Source organism: Perca flavescens, chromosome 1 (genome assembly GCF_004354835.1).
Source record: "Perca flavescens isolate YP-PL-M2 chromosome 1, PFLA_1.0, whole genome shotgun sequence".
NCBI lineage: Eukaryota > Metazoa > Chordata > Actinopteri > Perciformes > Percidae > Perca > Perca flavescens.
In genome coordinates this window covers 26,122,000-26,141,519 of record NC_041331.1, presented here as the reverse complement: position 1 = coordinate 26,141,519, position 19,520 = coordinate 26,122,000, and the positions used below count along the sequence as shown (strand labels likewise).

The 19,520-nt window shown below is 40.8% G+C and overlaps 1 protein-coding gene across 2 annotated transcripts; it reads left to right on the top strand.

The window, feature by feature from the left end:
- The first annotated feature begins 1,221 nt into the window (after nucleotides 1–1,221).
- kif7 (kinesin family member 7) lies at nucleotides 1,222–14,899 on the top strand. 2 transcript variants are annotated; one of them, XM_028583309.1, is made up of 20 exons: nucleotides 1,222–1,319; nucleotides 3,469–3,861; nucleotides 4,099–4,296; nucleotides 4,435–4,834; nucleotides 4,939–5,286; nucleotides 5,999–6,191; nucleotides 6,309–6,461; nucleotides 6,627–6,785; nucleotides 7,160–7,287; nucleotides 7,400–7,518; nucleotides 8,244–8,399; nucleotides 8,484–8,689; nucleotides 8,934–9,131; nucleotides 9,625–9,750; nucleotides 10,555–10,731; nucleotides 10,814–11,029; nucleotides 11,318–11,524; nucleotides 12,108–12,306; nucleotides 12,952–13,113; nucleotides 14,152–14,899. In XM_028583309.1, exons 2-20 carry the CDS (start codon nucleotides 3,531–3,533, stop codon nucleotides 14,544–14,546), a joined length of 4,071 nt encoding a protein of 1,356 aa, XP_028439110.1. In that variant the 5' UTR covers nucleotides 1,222–1,319; nucleotides 3,469–3,530; the 3' UTR covers nucleotides 14,547–14,899. The 2 variants fall into 2 exon arrangements, with proteins under 2 accessions (XP_028439110.1, XP_028439117.1); XM_028583316.1 differs by lacking the exon at nucleotides 1,222–1,319 and adding an exon at nucleotides 2,116–2,240.
- Nucleotides 14,900–19,520: the final 4,621 nt, after the last annotated feature.

Genomic DNA, 19,520 nt, shown 5'->3' with positions numbered 1-19,520 from the left:
GCTGACACCCATTAATAAGGTTATTATTTTATTTTTAGATATGCGCAGTGTTATATCATAGGTGCACAAATGTAATGTGACTGAAAGTGCCAGGGTATACAAAGTATAGTAGCATTTAGGGCTCTAGACTTGTGACGTCAAGATGCTGTCGGGTCCCTTGTCACTGAGCTGCTCTATAAAGGACACAACACCAGACCGCTCAGTTCGTAGTGGCCTGACTGACAGATAGCTGACTGCACGGAGGAACAGCACAGGCAGGTGAGATTAAATAATTTTCAGAAATCCATATGGATGCCCAGACACTGAAGACTGGTAGGTGAACTATTAGGTATTAGAGGTGAGTGAGTGTGAATGTGTGTGTGTGTGTGTGTGTGTGTGTGTGTGTGTGTGTGTGTGTGTGTGTGTGTGTGTGTGTGTGTGTGTGTGTGTGTGTGTGTGTGTGTGTGTTTGTGTGTGTGCGTGTAACACTCACTGACACAGAACAGGCAAGAACTCAAATCATAATGTTCATAAATATTTTGCTAACAATCTTTCCTTTTTTCTCCCTTTTTCAAAGGATGAAATTGTGTTTTTTAAACAGAACTAATGCCAACAGTAAATTTTGAATGCTTTGGAAGACTAGTGATATTGTTGTTATAAGAATACTCATCAGACAACAACTCACAGTCTGCCTTAATATTCAAAATGTAGGCTACTACTCAGTGAAGATCACATTGGACTCTTTGTGTGAATGCTTACATGTACACAAGGCACTGCGATTTGAAAACATTTGTATTTGCTTGATTACTGTACTAACCACGCACATGCAGATTTTACATATTTATCTGCCTGCCACGGACTAATTGTGTAATTGTAAGAACTGTTTTTGTGTCTGAGTAGTTGAATATGAAGAGTGAGGATGAGAGTGGATGCTGTCGTACGACGCTGCTTAGACCCATATCAGATCGCAAAAATGTCTGACAGTACGAAGTTTTACAACTTTTTAGCCCAAGCACCTCATTTCTGCCCTCAAAGACAGAATAATAATAATAATCAGAAGGAAAAAGAAGAAAAAAAATTGAATTTCAAAGGGGTCCTACTAAATATGTAGTAATTATCTGTATAGTGTTAAATTCTGTAGCTCTACAGGTTATACGTCTCTAGTTTTTGCATTGAGCCCTCTCAGCCATGATGCTTTCAAGACCACACCCAAAATCCAGCCCAAACTTTTGGGCTCCTCCCCCCTGCCAGCCCCTCAACTTCCACACTAAAAAAAAAAAAAGAAAAAAAACTCCAGTGTTATCCTGAATCCATCCTAGTGTAACTTCTGCCACATTAAAGTAAGTTGTGTTAACTGGTAGCGGTTACGAGAACTTACCAATCAATGCATGATGTTTAACGTTAGCCATTTCTTACGAGATAATGTAGCTCAGTAGCACTTCTAGATAACGATATCCAGCCTCATCCTCATGCTTTGATGTTGTTGTTCGGACGGCTGGCTAACTTGCTAACTTTAGCTTAGCTAGCTAGCGTGTAAGATTTGGGGAAGCTTCTTTTTAAGGAAGATTTAGAAAAAGCCTAGCTACATGCGTGTGTTTCTTATGGAAAACGGTACCTAACGTGTTTACTTCGTTAAACTGTGGTAACGGGGCCTCGGTTTGCTAACTGCATCTTGCTAACATGGCCACAATAAGTTAACTTTAACTTACTTTATAGCAGTGATTCTCAATGTGGGGACCGGGGACCCCCAGGGGTCCCCGGTCCCCACATTGAGGGGGTTCCAGAGGGTCCGCATCAAAAATTGGAATACTTTATTTTCACAATAGGGCAAGGCAGCCTTTCAGCAACAAGGCAATTTCAAAGTGTAAACAGCAGTTAAAACATTAATTAAAGATCATATTAAACAGCTAAAATAAAATAAGAAAGGTATATAAAATAAAAGTTACAGTGCAGTGTAAGAAATGAACAGTTACTTGATTTAAAAAAAGGCAGAATCAAAACGTATAGTCCTCAGGTAACATCAATAGGTAACACAATGACAGAATGTATAACTATTTTGATCATGGGTTTCATACACTTTCTGTATCTTTTTTTTTTTTAAGATTATTTTTTTGGGGCTTTTCCCTTTATTCTGAAGTGACAGTGGATAGACATGAAAGGGGGAGAGAGATGGGGGATAACATGCAGCAAAGGGCAGCAGGTCTGATTCGAACCCACACCGCTGCAGGACTCCGCCAACATGGGGCGATCGCTCTTACTGGGTGAGCTAGAGACCGCCCCTGTAACAAAACTTCTAAGCAAAAATCCTATCAGATGGGACACAATCTATGGAGGTACTGTACTTTGTGTCAGTTTAGGGGTCCTTAACTTTGATGTATTGTATATCAACCCTACCAAAATGAGTTAGTAGGGTGCTGTGTTTAAAATAACGTTAAGCGCAAGAAGGGTTGCCTAGTTCGGGACTGGCCCATACAGGTCCTAGCTAAATACATGAAGTGCCACCTCTGTAAATAGTCTTAAAAGTCAAATGTATGTCTCATATCTTTTTAGATCAGTTATTTTCACTTAAAGGTTTTTGATAAAGCAGCTCCAGGATGTGTTGAGTTTTAAAGGGAGATTGTGCCATACCATATATACAGAGGTAGCTGTCTCTTCGTTATCTCTGAAACCAATGAGCCAGGCCACGCTCTATGGCAACTTTTTATTTTTTTAACATTAATGCAATAAAGTATCTTGATTTGTCAGGTATTAAATTTGCTTTTTTGGTTATTTTATCTACCATAGCAGTTTCTACTTTTCAGAATAGTTAATATATCACAAATATGTTGTATACAGTGGTGGAAGAAGTATTCAGATCCTTTACTTCAGTAAAAGTAGGCTACTAATACCACACTGTAAAACTACTCTACTACAAGTAAAAGTTCTTCATTGAAAATGTTACTTTAGTAAAAGTATGTAAGTGTCATGAGGTAAATGTACTTAAAGTATTAAAAATAAAAGTACTCAATGCAGAAAAATCCTCACACTTTAGAAACTGGAAACAATCCAAACAGTTACTGTCAATCAACTAAGTCTTTAATTGTCTAATCATTTCAGCTGTACTTGTAGGCCTGTATATTGTTGGGTAGTTTAATTTATAATAAAACATAGTATTAAATTAAAGTACAGGTACCTCAAATGTTTACTTAAGTACAATTCTTGAGTAAATGTACTTGGTAACATTCCACCACTGGTTGTATATTATTGATATTGTATATATTTTCATATTACCCTCTCCTATGTTAAAGAGTGTTGTACAATGTGGTTTTATGGCAAAAATAGTTGCCTACCTGTACAAAAATCATGTTTGAGCTGCTAGGTGGGTTCATTGCCTTATCATGTAATCAATCACATTCTGACTTGTAGCCATATTACATCCTTCAGCCAGATTACATGAGATTTAGAAAAAGAAAAAGAAAACTGGTGACAGGTGATTTCTATTCCTTCTAGTGGCCCAAAGATGATCCATATGTAGCAGAGGAACACAGAAGAGCTCCAGCAGTGCAGCAGAAATGTCTCCCAAAGTGCCCAGTGGCCAAGGCAGAGGCGATTATTCTGCAGTGCAAGTAGCTGTTCGAGTGCGTCCCCTCCTGCCTAAAGAGCTTTTACATTGCCACGAGAGCTGTATTACCGTGGACTCGGAGCTGTGTCGTGTTACTCTGGGCCACGACCGGCACTTCCTTTGCGACTACCTATTTGAAGAAACTCGCTGTCAAGAGGAGGTTTATTCTTTGTCTGTTCAGCCACTCATAGATGCCTTCTTTCAAGGTTTCAATGCTACAGTCTTTGCTTATGGGCAGACGGGCTCAGGCAAGACTTACACCATTGGAGAAGCTAATATTTGTAAGTTATTTATTTGATCTTTTCTTCCATTGGCCATTTCAGTTGTTGTTAGCTCAGTTTATCCTGTATTAAAAACTAAGTTTAAGGTTAGGTCCTTTTGCATAAGACGAATCAAAAGAAAGCAAGATCAGAAAAAAAGTACAGCATTCATCAGTTGGACAGTACACACTGTGCTCTAATCAAGTTTTACGGTAACATAATTGCATTCAATTATTCGTGTTTTAATTGTGTTTTTAGGTTCCTTTAGAGATGAGGAGCAGGGTATAATCCCCAGGGCTGTTGCAGATGTCTTCAAGCTTCTAGATGAAAATGACCTCACAGACTTCTCTGTTCGAGTCTCCTATCTGGAGGTCTACAAAGAGGAGTTCAAGGACTTACTGGAGGTGGAGACTGCCAGCAAGGACATCCACATCCGGGAGGATAAAGGCAACATTGGTATGGAATAGGCCACCTAGTTTGTCTTTAAGCATGCCTTTTGTGGTTAAGATATTGTTATTGTTATGCAGCATTTTACTTAAGTGGTTTGTGTATGTATGAATTTGCATTTTATGTTTTTGTCTCTGTGACTCATAGTTTTGTGTGGCGTAAAGGAGTGCGAGGTGGAGGGTCTTGATGAGGTGTTGAGTTTACTAGAGTCAGGAAACACAGCCAGGCACACTGGTGCAACCCAGATGAATCCAAACTCCAGCCGGTCACACACCATTTTTACTGTGTATATGGACCAGCGTCGGGGAAGCTCTCGCCTTTATGGGACCGCTACAAATCCTGGACCACAAATGTTGTCTTCCAAGTTCCACTTTGTTGACCTTGCGGGGTCAGAGCGCATCTTAAAGACGGGGAACACTGGAGAGAGACTGAAAGAGAGTATCCAGATTAACAGCGGTCTTCTGGCTCTGGGAAATGTTATCGGGGCACTAGGGGACCCTAAGAGGAAAGGCTCTCACATACCATACAGAGATTCTAAAATCACAAGGTACATTTTTAATAAGCTCATGAGATACTGCAGCATACCACTTGAACAGAAATTTGTGTAAAATGTCTCTTTGGTTTAATTCATATAATCCTTGTTTCACCTAGGATCCTAAAAGACTCTTTGGGAGGAAATTCAAAAACACTGATGATTGCCTGCATCAGCCCATCTTCCTCAGACTTTGACGAGAGCCTGAATACACTAAACTACGCGACAAGGGCCAGAAACATTCAGAACCGGGCAATGGTCAACTGCAAGCGTGAGCCAGATCGGGTGGAGGGGCTGGAACAACAAATCAAGGCCCTTCGCCGAGCCCTGGAAAACCGCCAGCGTTCAGAGACCCGCATCATTTCTCACGCTGATGCAAACCGAAGACCTCGACTTGGCGAGGGAGAGATCAGCAGACTGCAAGCCCAGAGCGCCCACTATAGGACGTGTACAGACACTGCTTACAGGTTAAAGCATATTGATTAATCAAGTTAAATGTAGTCTTCATCATTTTTAATTGTGCATGTCCTTTTCTGACTCTATTGCTAATACTTAATGTTCAAGCAAACCACGACCATAATACGAACTTTCCTAATTCCACGTGAGCCAAATGAAATCCAATTGCTAGCATAAATTTGAAGAATTTTCACTCAGTTTAAAGAAGAATACTGGTGTTACTTTATTGAGTTTTTTTTTCAATCTACAAATCCTTAAAAAGGCCAAAACCCACAACAAATTTACAATTATTACAGTATCTGTTTAGCCAAAACCTAATATAGAGTAGCTCCTATCTGTGTGTAATACAACTCTACTCCATTAAAAATACATAAAAGCCATTGCATTGACATATTTCTTCATTGCGATCAGCATTCCCCCTGTATTTTAGAGTGCAGCTCACTGCTGACGAGAAGTAAATTGCCAGGGACATGTTTCCGTGTTTACACTGGTTTGTTAGCTTGAGGAGCTGAGACGACTACATGACACGCTCTCTGGTGAACACTGGAGTTTGTTGGCATAAAGCTATAAGCGGTATCATCTATGTCAGGCTTCATTCAGTAGAGTGTCTCTCAGGTCTCTCTCCTGACCATCAGATGTGTATTTTGTTTAATTTTCATTAGTTTAGGTTTAGGAAGCATTGATGCTTCCTTCCTTCATATTTTCTATAATGATATATCACAGGTTGCTGCGGGAGCTGCAGAGTGAAGGGGCTCTGACTGCCGAACAGAGTCTGAGAGTGAAGGAGTGGCTGTGCTCCGTGGAGGAGGAGCGGAGTGGACTGACCACTGCCTCAGGACCAGACAGCGGCATCGAGAACAGCTCCACTGAAGACAGTGTTGCGTTAAGGAGAGGAAGACCCTCTGAGAGGAACCAGGTTTGTCTCTTTCACACTCACAAGGAAATATTTAAAGAGGTTTTAGTCAGAACTTCAGGCACCCAGCACTGATATGTTCATAAAAGTGTTATATGTGTTATGAAAAATATTACCCAGGATCCAGAGGCTGTGGAGGAGAGGTGGGGCCATGAGCATGGAGAGAAAGAGGATAGTATTATGCTGCTTCAAGCACAGATTCAGCGGCTGGAGGGCGAGAACTCCGACTTTTTAGCAGCTCTGGAGGATGCTATGGAGCAATACAAGCAGCAGGTGAGACGCAATGGAATTCTATTATTGTCTTTTCCATAAGTGCAGTGTTTCACAGTTTAATCATGGCAAGCCACATTCATCTCTAATATGCGTTGTCACACGTTATGTTCGTTGCCTGAGCTGATACTGTATGTTACGCATTTAATTGCTTTCCTTCTGTTTCAGAGTGATAAGCTGCAGGAGCAACAGGACTTGATAGTGGAGCTGCAGTGTCTGCTGTCTACTCCAGGGCTGATGGGCCTGGGCCTTAACTTGAGGCCACGGCCACACACAGCCCCTATGGGCTCCATGCAACTCTGTCAGAATGGAGGCACATACAGTCAGGTGACCATCCAGCTATTTTTTTAGCCTGTGGGGTTGGGTGGATTTAAAAGTTGAGAAAGAAATGGTGGTGCAGGCTTGTCAATAGGATGAACTCATACTAACCAGAAACACCTTCTTATTAAAAAATGCCCAAATACACACCAAAAAGTAAGACAAATCTGTTTAAGATGCACAGTTTATTTTAGCTTGTTTTTACTATCATATTTATACAGATCCAATGTAATGTTTACACACATAAGCAGAATATATTGTAACGTACTTTTTGCTTTATGTGTGTGTGTGTGTGTGTGTGTGTGTGTGTGTGTGTGTGTGTGTGTGTGTGTGTGTGTGTGTGTGTGTGTGTGTGTGTGTGTGTGTGTGTGTCACGCTTACAGGTTAGTAATGGGCTTTGTGGTGATCAGGATGGTGGCCTCTATGAGGACCAGGATATCACAGGAGGAGCAGAAATGCCGGATACAGAAGAAGAGGGCAGTCATTCACACCTCAGCCAAGAGAGACGCAAGTATGTTGTGTTTATAGAACTCATAGCTTGCAGTTTACACTATTTAAATTGACAGACATGAGCAGTTGTCATGAGTGAAATGTATGTAATGTAATGCTAATGGTTCTGTCAGACAGGTGAACCTGACCTGGACCAAGAGGGACATGCTGTCAGGAGGACTAGCAGTTGGTGGTAGAGGGCTCATATCTCTGCATGAGCCAGACCAGCACCCCTGTTTAGCCAGAAAAGCATGTAAGTCTAACAACCTAATGTGCCTCTATATGTTACAAATAGATGTAGGAGTATTGATTGGGAGGGGCATTGTTGTTTTTCGTTAGGACTCACGTAATTCCAAAATTGTTTGTGTTCCTGCTATTGAAATAATTTATGCACAAATCCAATTATTGATTCATTTACATGTTCACACATTGAAAAACATTCAAACAGTTTTTGCAATTAAACAGCAAACCCTGAACATGTCACATGTTTAAAATCTTTTAGCAGCCTACACAGCACTCTCCTGTGGTGCAACATGTGTTTGTGGAGAAGTTGGGACAGTGTTGCTCTGCCAATGTTTAGGCACACAGTCTGTGGTGAACTGAGTGAACTCTGATTTTCCAGGTTTGCATAGTAATTTTTCAGACACCAGCCACATGTGGGATAAAACATTAATATAGCTTTTTGTTGTGTTTTGGTTCCTTTTGCATTCAGATGTTACATGTTGTCCTGATAGATTCAGGGTAATCTTAGCCTATTAAAATCGGTTCAGTATGCTTTTGTTGGCTGGATTTAGTCTCTACTCTATGGTCCAAGGTTCACATTATTGGAGAGTCAAACAGGGCGTACTCATCTGTGTTGGTACTTAAGGAGGATCAAACACGAGGGCTTGAATCTTGGCCGTTGTCTTGAAGCTCTGTCCCTTTCCTCATTGTACCACCCTGCTGACCTCCTGTGTATTGTCTCAAATCTCTGTGTAGCCAACTCCAGTACTGGGGAGACATCTGTGCGTGAAAGTCTGAAAGGTTTCGAAGGCGTTTCAGAGTTGGGACTTTTTCAGGCACAGCAGAAGATCAGGGAGCTGTCTGTCACCATCCGTATGAAGGAAGAACTCATCAAGGAGCTGGTCAAAACAGGTAGCAATTTTGATATTGTTACCCTTCCTTAGCTGCATCTTTTCCAAATAAAGGTTCTCTTTTAAGCATCAGGTTTTTTTTTAGGTAAGGATGCTCAGGCCCTGAACAGGCAGTATAGTCACAAGATCACGGCTCTGGAGAGTGAAGCTGTGCAGGCTCGGCAGGAGCTGCAGGAGGCTCAACGGCAGCTGCAGGATCTAGAGAGGCAAGAAAGAGAGATCAGCACGACGGACAAGACCAGAGCACAGGAATGTCGCAGGAAGATAGCTGCTGCTCAGAGCAAAGTTCAGGTTTGACTGCCACACCTCTGTATTCATGCCTAATAGCACTAGAGAATTAGCGATGCTGATTTGTGTGGCATCTGAAAGAATATTTTTGTAAATTTAAGATACTATTTTAAACCCATGTTCTTTCCCTGATATGTGATTAACAACAAAACACCGCTGTTCTAAAGTTATACTTTTATACATGAGACCTTTTGGACCTGTACTTTTGAGCTTCACACAAAGGAAATTGTGTATGGTTTTGTGTTAGGTTCTCAGACAGCGTCAGAGGGATACCGCTCGTCTCGCTAACCTGCCTGCCCAGAGCGAGCGTCGTGTGTTAGAGCTGGAGCTAAGTGTCCAGAGTATGAGGCAGCAGCAGGAGCAGCTACAAAAACGGCTGCGCCATGAAAGTCAGCAGAAACGACGTCTCGAGAGCGAGATGCAAAGAAGAACTCACAGAGTAAAGGTTCGTCAAGCCAATTCAGCAGAGTGGCAGCCGTATCTTTAAAAACAGAATTAGAAATCCTGTTTCTCTATGTATGCAGTTACGTGGACAATATCACATAATACTTTCTTTTAGCGGAAAACATAAGCTCATTTAAGTCATTCTGACAATTAACCAGTCCCAAATATTTCACAAAACTTGACTTTGCAGTTGCAGGGAACACCTAGCAGGTTCCATGACTCTGACGACTTTATCACTGTAAATTCAAAGCCAAGGTTTGCCAAGCCATAGATTTCTGGTTATAGCCATTGCTTCTGAACCTGATTGAGTGAATTTAGAACCAAACTCCATTTATTGCAAATGACGTCTCTTCCACAAGTCCAAATGTCTGGCGATGGTTTTAAGGAAAATACAGTATGAGGGCCAAATGCATTTATACATTTTAGTCAGATATAGATTTCTTCCATACTAATCCTGTAATTGACCTTTATCTTCCTTTCCATCCCTTCTGTAGGAACTTGAGATAAAGAATGAACAGCAGCAAAAGATCCTAAGAATTAAGACGGAGGAGGTCGCTGCCTTCCAGAGGCAGAGACGCAGCGGCAGTAACGGCTCTGTCATCTCTTTGGAAGAACAACAGGTGGGACAAGAATCTCAAGGAGAATGTATCGCTTCCAACTTTTGAATTTATAGAAAACAAACTGCTTTGAATCCCAAAAGAAAATTAGTCAAACAATGGTTTGATGAAGAATTTGTCATTTTATTTGCCATAACCTACTTCCTCTCAACATACAAATCTACCTGTAACACAGTGTTGAAAAGCAGGTGCATATCTGTCTGTGGCGTGAAGTTATGGAACACATTACCATATGAATTAAAACAAATTAGCAATGTCTTCAAATTTAGAAAAAGGGTTAAAAGACAGGACACTAGATTAGTATAGTCATTGAGTAGTATTATTCTGTGAGAATGTTGCTAATGGTGGTGATGATGATGATGAACATCATTATTAACATTATGGTTATCATCATTAAGTACTGACCCTTATGGGTATATGTAGGTGTGTATGTATGTATATATGTAGGTAAGCGTATGTATGCATATGCAAACACACTGTATGTATGCATGTATGTAGAAAGTTATCTGGGTAAGTGTATATGTTCTTTAGTTTTTTTCTATAATGTATCTTCTCTTTCTTGTCTTGTCAATTTTTCCTAGACAATTTGTTTGTTACTCTTAAAAATGTGGGAAGGGGGGGCCAGATATAAGCTGAAGCTTCTGACCCTACCCTTTGGTTACGACCAATAAATTCATTCATTTTGCTAAAGATGCGTAGAATTTTGCTTGTGGGGCTATTGCTCCCGTTGCAGCCTCAGTTTGTGCTGTGTGTGTCTCTATTTCTGCCTGACGTGTGGGCTTTTGTGTCTTGATACCCTGTGAGCAGAAGATTGAGGACCAAAAACGCTGGCTGGATGAGGAAATGGAGCGGGTACTGGACCAGAGGAAAGAACTGGAAGATCTGGAAGGAGAGCTCACTAAACGAGAGCAAATCTTGGCCAAGAAAGAAGCCCTGCTACAGGAGCGCAGTGGACTGGAGACCAAGAGGCTCCGCTCCAGTCAGGTATTAACAACCACAAACAACTCAATTCAGTGGCACGGGAAACGGGCAAATGCTGAATATTTTGTATTCATCTTTCCTCCAGGCCCTCAGTAAAGACCTGGTGACGCTTACGGGGCGCATCGAGTCCCTTGAGCGAGAGTTGAGTGAGAGGAATGGTCTTCTTCGCAGCAGCAGTGCTCAAGATTCCGAACAGATTCGCCAGGAGATCTCCAACCTCCGTCAAGAGAAAGATTCACTGCTTAAACAGAGAGTGGAGCTGGACGATAAGCTGCGGCAGGGCAGCCTGCTGTCACCTGAGGTCAGATATCACTCTGGGGTTCAAACAGTAACAATGTTTTGTGTTTTCATAGCACTGAGTTGAGCATATTTTAAATTGTTTCCGAACAAGATTTAATTTCAAAGTAAGAGAGATGTTGCTGTGCAGCAAACGTGAATTAAGTACGTCACATGGCAGTAATAGGAACTTACTAGAAAACGAGTCAAGCCGTAACAAATCCTCACTGGAAGCTGTGATATCACCTGTGTGGGACTGAATGTTCGTGTTCAAATTCTCATTAAGTCCATCTGTTCCCTCTGACATTTGTAGGAGGAGCGAACACTTTTCCAGCTGGACGAAGCAATTGAGGCTCTGGATGCAGCTATTGAGTATAAAAATGAGGCCATCACTCAGAGACAGAGACAGCTGAGGGCTTCTGCCAGCATGCTCTCCCAGTGGGAGATGAACCTTATGGCCAAACTCAGTTACCTGTCTGCCTCTGAGACCAGAGCTCTGCTGTGCAAGTACTTCGACAAGGTCTGTGTGCTCAACCTGAGATTCTTCTTTTTTTTTTTTTTTTTTTACTGTGTTCCGACCTACCATATGTACTACTTTTATTAGACAATCTGGCCAGTTGTTAACTAGGGCTGGGTATCGGTCCAAAATGTTGGATACCGATACCAATACGGTGACTTTTTGATACCAATTTTATAAAACAAAAGAAATTAAAACATTACGGCACAAATCTTTTCATTTATTTTTCAGCTCCTTAAATGTAGAAGCATACTTCATGCTTATTGGCTCACTGACGCTGATGAGATTTACTCCTTAGGTATTGAAATTGGGTCTTGAATGACAAGGCATTTTTCAATACAATAGAGGCAGTTCGGTCGGTTCCTAAAAAGTATTGAATTCGGTACCCAGCCCTATTGGTAACACTACACTAATGTCATTTAAACATCAATAACATGAATCAACCATTAGTAATAGCAACACTTGTTCACTCTTGATAGAGTGAACAAGAAAGAAAGAAAGCTAAGCAGTGTCAGACCTTGCGGGGTAAGACTTCATGTCTGAACTCACCAAGATGTATACTGAAGAGTGTTTGTGTTTCCTGTAGGTGGTGTCTCTGCGTGAGGAGGAGCGTAAGCTACAACTCGCCCTGGCTGAGCTGGAAATGCAACTGGATGAGCAGCAGAAGCTGGTGCAGTGGCTGGAGAACGCCCTCGATCGCACACAACTCGACACAGACCGCCGGCTCACACAACAGCAGAAGGAGCATGAGAGGAGTGTGCAGCTCTTACTGCAGCAGTTTCGAGGTGCGAATCACAAGGACTTTTTAAAACAACAACAAAATAATTATTATCCTAGTAAAAAGGGTTTCCTGCATGTGTTTATGTGCCTGCACAACTTAAAATTAGGGTTGAGTGTTGTTTGGATTGTAACGATTCCAATTCCTAAACCGATTCTTGAAAAACTGAAATATGACGTCAAAGAAAGGCTCTTTTTATAGTTTTTTATAAAATTATTATTATTTAAGTTGAACAATATATTAACGTTTTAAAGTACTTTCCCAGAGGGAAAATATGGCATTTTAAAAGTAGCCTACATTTACAGTAGCTAGCTGACAGTAGACTACAGAGAAAGTGTGATATTTTTACATCTGTTTCATAGTGACAGAGGGAAAATATTTCAGTCGACACATTAAGTGGAAACGAAATTTTGGAACTGAAATTTGCATTCTAATCTTAAAATATATTTATTTTATATAAATTCCTCACTCTTTGGTATATTTTAGGTTTACAGGTAGAAAATAAATTGGATTAAAGTGATTGACCATTTTGTGCTAGCAAATCTTCATTTCATATTTTTCAAAATAATTAAAATTAAATTAAAATATGAATCATCTTATGAAACAAATAGTAGTTGCACACCCTTATGTGTGTGTCCTCCCGCCCCTACAGAGCAAATAGACGAGGGGCTGGCAGGAAGGCAGCGGCAGTATGAAGGATGGATCCATAACCTCAGCAAGGAGCTGAACCACTACAAGGCAGCAAATCTGGAACTGAGTAACAAACTGAGGGAAATCTGTGGTTCAGTCATCCAGCCAAAGGAGCATGCTAAAGGTAGAAGTATTATTACATCAAAGTGTTTGTTGCTTTTAATATTTATGATTATCATAATCATTGTGTTTACAGCTTGCAGCACAATGGCTTCAGATATCCATGTTATTAAGCCATACTTTGCTTCTTGGTAAAAAGTCTTAAGTGCAAATAACCTTCCACATATCCTCAGGCAAATCTCTCCATTCTCCTCTCCATTTTTGTGGCACACTGTCACTAGCTCAGTTGCAGCCTGCTGCTGTGGTAGCAGAACAAATCATTCCTATGGCTAGATAACCACAGCACATTTGGGCTACAACTAATCATTCTTTTCATTATACATTATTCTGTTGTTTTCCTCGATTAGTCGTTTGGTTTATAAAATGGCGGAAAAAGTAATTGTAATGCATATCATACACTATATTATCCAGTTATTAGATTATTATTACCATAACATTAATATTAATGTTGTAGCCGGTCGAGGTGGAGAGAGAGTCTAATTCTAATTTTCTAACTCTAAAACATATTACGACATCACAGCCAAGAAAAGAGAAGGCATGGAGTTCAATTCAATTTTATTTATAGTATCAAATCATAACGAGTTATCTCGAGACACTTTACAGATAGAGTAGGTCTAGACCACACTCTATAATTTACAAAGAACCAACAATTTCAGTAATCCCACAAGAGCAAGCATTTAGTGTTGAGCAAAAACTCCCTTTTAGGCAGAAACCTTGAGTGGTGAGTAAAACTTCCTTTTAGGGAGAAACCTTGGACAGACCCAGGCTCTTGGTGTGCGGTTGTCTGCCGGTGCTGGTTGGGGGTATGATGAACAGTGGCAATTATAGTCACAATTGCAGGAGTTCTTGGAGTGGAAGGTAGATACTAACTAATAAACATGATTGTTCTTTCAAATACTTGTAGAGACAGTAAAATCTACTAGATGGGCAGGCAAGACGTTCCGCTTCTGAGACCCTCCCGGTGTGGTATGGCGGAACGCAGCGCAGACACGCCTGGTGGAACTTAGGGGTAACTGTCCTTTTGACGCGTGTTGTCTTTCAGTTGGGGCATCTGATGGTAAACCAGCAGGCATCGGCAGCATGGAGAAGCTGAGCCGCAGCCCTGAGGACAGCCCAGGAGGCAGGGGGACGTGCCAGTCTGACAAACCTTCCAGGTCCCGGGAGGAAATGCGTGAGCTGGTGAACACCCCTCTCCCGTCCACGTGGAGACGCTCCTCTCTCCCCACAGAGGAACCTGCTATCATGGAGGAGTTATGGCTTCGAGGAGCTGGGGACGTTCCTGTTAACCGCGTAGTTCAAACTGGTATGGGGTCCTGGGGCGGGCCGGCATCCCTGCCCGTGGTTAAGTCTCGCAGGGAGTCCCGGCACTCCAGCCTCAACATCGGACAACTGACTTCAAACAATTCATTAATTGATGTGCGGAAGAATCCTGTCTAAAAAAATATAAATATATTGTGCTACTTAAGACCATTCACATAGATTTTTGTTCTGTGGTTTTTGAAATATTTTGTTGCATAACATTACTTTAGTTTTTGTATTTCAATTTCTTTACTTGTATATAGTTTTTTAATGATCAATGACACCCACTGATTTTTATATGACGCACTTTCACGAAGGTAAAGTTTATGTTTCCATGTCATACAGTAATTGGCAGGTATATGGTCTTGCCAACCGTGAAAGTCAACAAGAGGTGAATCATTTGCATCATTACAAAATGACGCTCTCTAATGATGCAGTCTTTTTGCCTTCAACAGTATTTTATATTAAAATGTTTTTGCCTGTCACACTCATGTGGCTTTGTTTTTTTTTTTTCATGCAGCTCTTAATTTATTTTCTTCCCCAACTCGAGACACAAAAATAGGGAAACGATTTTTGCCGTTTGGTCTTTGGTTTTTAAATCTATAGTCCGGTTGGATGTTATCAAAGTTGATTTAGAAGAAGCATGAAAGCTGCTGTGAAATGTCAGATTAGTGTCAGCATGGTGTGGGTTTAAGTGCAGATGTGATCAGTAGGGCAGGGGTGCGTCTGGGAGGTTTCTGTCTGTAATGTCATCTTTTAAAATGGTGTATATCTGAAAAGTGTTATTTTCGTCAAAGCTCTTCCCCCGGCTGTGTGTTTAGAACATGACCGTGACTATAACACATTTAAAGTAGCTCTAGTGTCAGGTGTAATGCGTTTAGCTTGAACATACATTACATTTCATGAAGTGAGTCACAACAATAACTATCAAATATACTTAGGACCGGGTAATATCAGTATAATGATGATGGAGATATGACACCAAACTGGTGTTTTGTTCATCACAATGTTACATAGCTTTACGCCTGCAATAACCTTTTTTGGCCACTTAGAGGTAGCAGATTCAACTGCTAATTCTCTGTAGGTTCATCTCTACCAGAGAAACCTTTCATGTGGACACATTGGCCCTCATTTATGAAACGTGCGTACGACCTAAAACAGGCGTACGACGGGCGTACGCCGATTCCTACGCAAAGCTCGGCATTTATCAATTTGGACGTGAGCGTAGGCTGCGATCAAATCTCACGTCTGGTCTGAACTCGTGTACGCTAGTTTCTGCGTCAGCGTGGCCTTGCAGTGCAGCATATAATCAGTTTAACAGGAGAAGGAGAAGTCATCAGTTGATCACTTATCAGCAATGGCAGATCTGGCTCTTTTAGAAGACCTCTATGAGCCGGTACAATAGTGCACACGTACGCACACGTGCCACGGTGGAGCGCTCCATCGGATAGTTTAAGGGCAGATGGCTCGCATCAGTGGGGGGGGACCCTATACACGGCAGAAAAAGTCTGCAACATTGTTTTAGCATGTGGGGTTCTGCACAACATCTCGCAGGGAAACTGGATGCCATAAATGTAGCGGTGGAGCCAGATGACCCGATGCCCAGAGAGCAGTGTCCAGAACAGCCCCAACTGAAGGGGACAGGATATTATTATTCCTCGCTTTTAAAAGGTAGCCTATAGTGTTATTTTTGGCAATGATATTCATAGGCTACAGGAAACATGACGATGCACAACATTTTTATTTATTATTCAGGTTTTCATTTCTATGTCGTGAACGATTTATTTCTGCCATTGACCGAGTTATTTGAAAAAAAACGAGTAAAATAAAAGACACTGCATAAACTCCGCTACCGTGTGTTTATTTAAATATAGGTACACCATGTAGGCCTAAGAGATTGCAATAAGCCTGTATATTACTATTAGGACTATAGAAAATGCGTCAAGGTATGGGGTTCCATAGACATAGACACATAGACATAGACATAGACACATAGACATGGAAGAAGACGCAAAGCATAGACAGGTAGCATGTCGACTTAATTTGAACTTGAACCTGCACTTTTAAACGTTTCTTTGTAGCTTTGCTTATTTAAAGCTAATGTACTTGCACTTACTACTTGTTGTCTAGAGTTTGGACCTTCTCAGTTGAATGCACTTAATTGCAAGTCGCTTTGGATAAAAGCATCAGCTAAATGACATGTAATGTAATGTAATGTAATGTAATTTTGGCACAAATGGAACCCCATACAGAGATATCAGGGTTTCAATCTCCACCTATGAAAAGTGCCGCTTCTCAGCCGGATTACGTCTCGCCATGTCGTAAATTGTAGGGGCGAGGCCTCAAAACCGAAAATATATTAGGGCGTGATATTTAAATTACGATCGTTTCCAGCCGCTGCATTTATCAATGTACGACCATTCTTACGCTCTGATTGGTGTGATACGAACGTTTCATAAATCACACGTGAAGCCTGTTGTAAGATGATTTCTGCGTTCACATCTGCGCTGGTTTCTACGTTAGGTTGATAAATGAGGGCCATTGTGTTCACGTCATTTCATAGGTTGTTAATATAAAAAATATTGATTGTAGATGTTTTAATGTTATTTCTTTAATGCATCAGTAATAATACAATAAATATAATAGTATAACGCTGAAAGGAGACATCCAAGTACTTTTGACACTTGGGTACATTTTACTGACAATACTTTTATGATTTTGAAAGCAGGACTTTTACTTGACATAGTATTTTTTTACATTGTGGTAGAGCTTAATAAGTAAAGGATCTGAGTACTTATTTTCCCACTGAAAACCCCCAAAAGACTTTTCTGATCTGCATTTACATGGAGCCTCATTTGTTGCCATATAATGTCTTCCCCCATTGACCTTATCAAAAATAATCCTGTGTTTTTATTTCATGAATACATGCTCAATATATCTGTCATGTTTCATACAATTGGAAGACAAATCAGCCAGGACAAGACAGGGCAATTCTTTTACTGTGTTAAAATGTGGACACTGTCTGAGCAGCAGATGGCGGTATATCCTCAGTGTTTCACATGAGTCTGTAATATTTCGGCTAGTACTCATCTCCACGAGGGTCAAGCAATAGTTTTTTTAAATTTGGATTCTTTGTAAAATCTTTGCCCCTTTAAAAACCAGATTAAGAGTAAATGCAAGAGTTAGTGCTGGTTTGGGGCAGTTTTAAATGAGCTGATTTAAAGGAGCGAGCAATCAATTGATTGCATTATAAGATAAACCTTTATGGATCCCCAGAGGGGAAATTTAGGCATTGCAGGAGCACAAAGACAGTATTAAGTTAAGAAAAAAAAAGTAAAACAAAATGTTTGCTCAATGGCTACCATAGATGGGAAAAATAACTACACAAATGAAGACAAAAAAAACCCTTACCCGATTTTTTCCATAGATAAATATAATATCAGTTCTTCACATCATTCTAGCTCCCAAATAGGCCTGGTGGTGCTGGAGGTGGGGAGGCAGTGGGTAGGGCAGCTTGGAGGATGAATGAAATAAATTAAAAAAGAGAGGAGCATTAAATTCTGGGACAGAGAGGATCCAGCTCATCTGAGGGGGGGCAGGCAGGTTTCAGCTCTCTGAAACCTGTGCTTTTCCACCTTTAATGGAAAGGAAAGGGGATGAGAGGGGGAAAGACATGCAGGAAATTGTCACAGGTCGGATTCGACCCTGGACCTCTGGGTATATCTCTACCCACTGAGCCAACCCGGCCACATCTTGGGAGACTTTTGTCCTAACTGCTTTGTGTTCATCCTTGTAGAAGAACAAAATTGCTATTCAACTCACTAAAATAGATCTGAATTGTTCTGAGCTTTCCTGTATTGTGGAGATGAATTTAATCCCACCGAAATTGTATAACTATAGACACTTGTAGTACAGTGAGAATAAATGAGTTTGATGTTTAAATTTAAATATCAGCCATCAGGGAACAAGCTTCCCTAATGCAGTGGGAAAAGGTTCATGACCTAAGAATTTTTGAGATAATGAGTGTGACAGTGTATAATGGAAAATGTAACCAAGGAAACCATTGTTTCTCGATACCTATGCACAGTTTTTTTCTATATTAAATGACGACTAGTGATGCAGTAGAGCAAAGTCTTAATAAGTTGGTTTCTGTACTGTTTTGTACACACTTGCACACCAAAAACAAGAGGTGACCTGATACACATTTATGGCAGAGGTCTATAATGCATATCGATATATAGTTGGTGTCTATAATGAGTGGTGAAATGTAGCCTATATGAGCCAATGAAAGAAGAAAAGAGTCAAAATGTTTGGCCTAAGAGATACACGCAACACTGCATCTAATTGTGCATTGTTGTCTGTCTTTGTTTTCACTACCACTGGGGTACGGCCATAGACTGTAAAAATAAGGGTATGACATAGTCAGACATTTTCAAATTCAATATAGTGGCTTTAAGTATAAAGTTTGAGTATATTGTCTTTCTTTTTTGTTTACAGGTGAGACAAGTGTGTGCATACATGCTCCAAATAAGTATATATATATATATATATATATATATATATATATATATATATATATATATATATATATATATATATTATTTTTTTTATTATTATTATTTTTTTTACACAGTAGGCTACAGTTCATATTACTCACAGAGGTAAAGCTATGTAAGCTACATCTGAACATCGCACATACACACACGGGGAAACCACGTGCGATTGGTTACCAGCAACTTGCCGTGGGTGTGACGTCAGCGCCTTTAGAAAAAAAAGGGCCGATAGGAGGTGAGAGGAGATGACTGGAGGCTCAGTCAGGGGACAGAGCGCAGCCTCAGCACCTCGGACAGAAGGAAAAACACTCGCTTACACACTGCGGATGAAAGGCCGTCCCACGCTCTCTGCTCGTGCACGGACTTGCAAAAAAAAAAAAAAAAAGCCTTCTGATCACGGATACAAACACACCATTCAACAAGGATATCTCACCCACAGCCCGCCGCGGACAGCCAGCCTCGGCAGATGGTGTGGGATTTATCGATCTAGTCCACGCGCTCACCTGTTTGTCAAAGCGAGGCTGCACAAACTCATGTGTCCTGCACATCTGGAGCCTGG

Coding starts and splice junctions, on each gene's coding strand:
- kif7 (XM_028583309.1), top strand. CDS start 3,531: ATGTCTCCCAAAGTGCCCAGTGGCCAAGGCAGAGGCGATTATTCTGCA. Junction 6,786..7,159: donor ATGGAGGCACATACAGTCAG/GTGACCATCCAG, acceptor TCACGCTTACAG/GTTAGTAATGGGCTTTGTGG. Junction 13,114..14,151: donor GCCAAAGGAGCATGCTAAAG/GTAGAAGTATTA, acceptor GTTGTCTTTCAG/TTGGGGCATCTGATGGTAAA.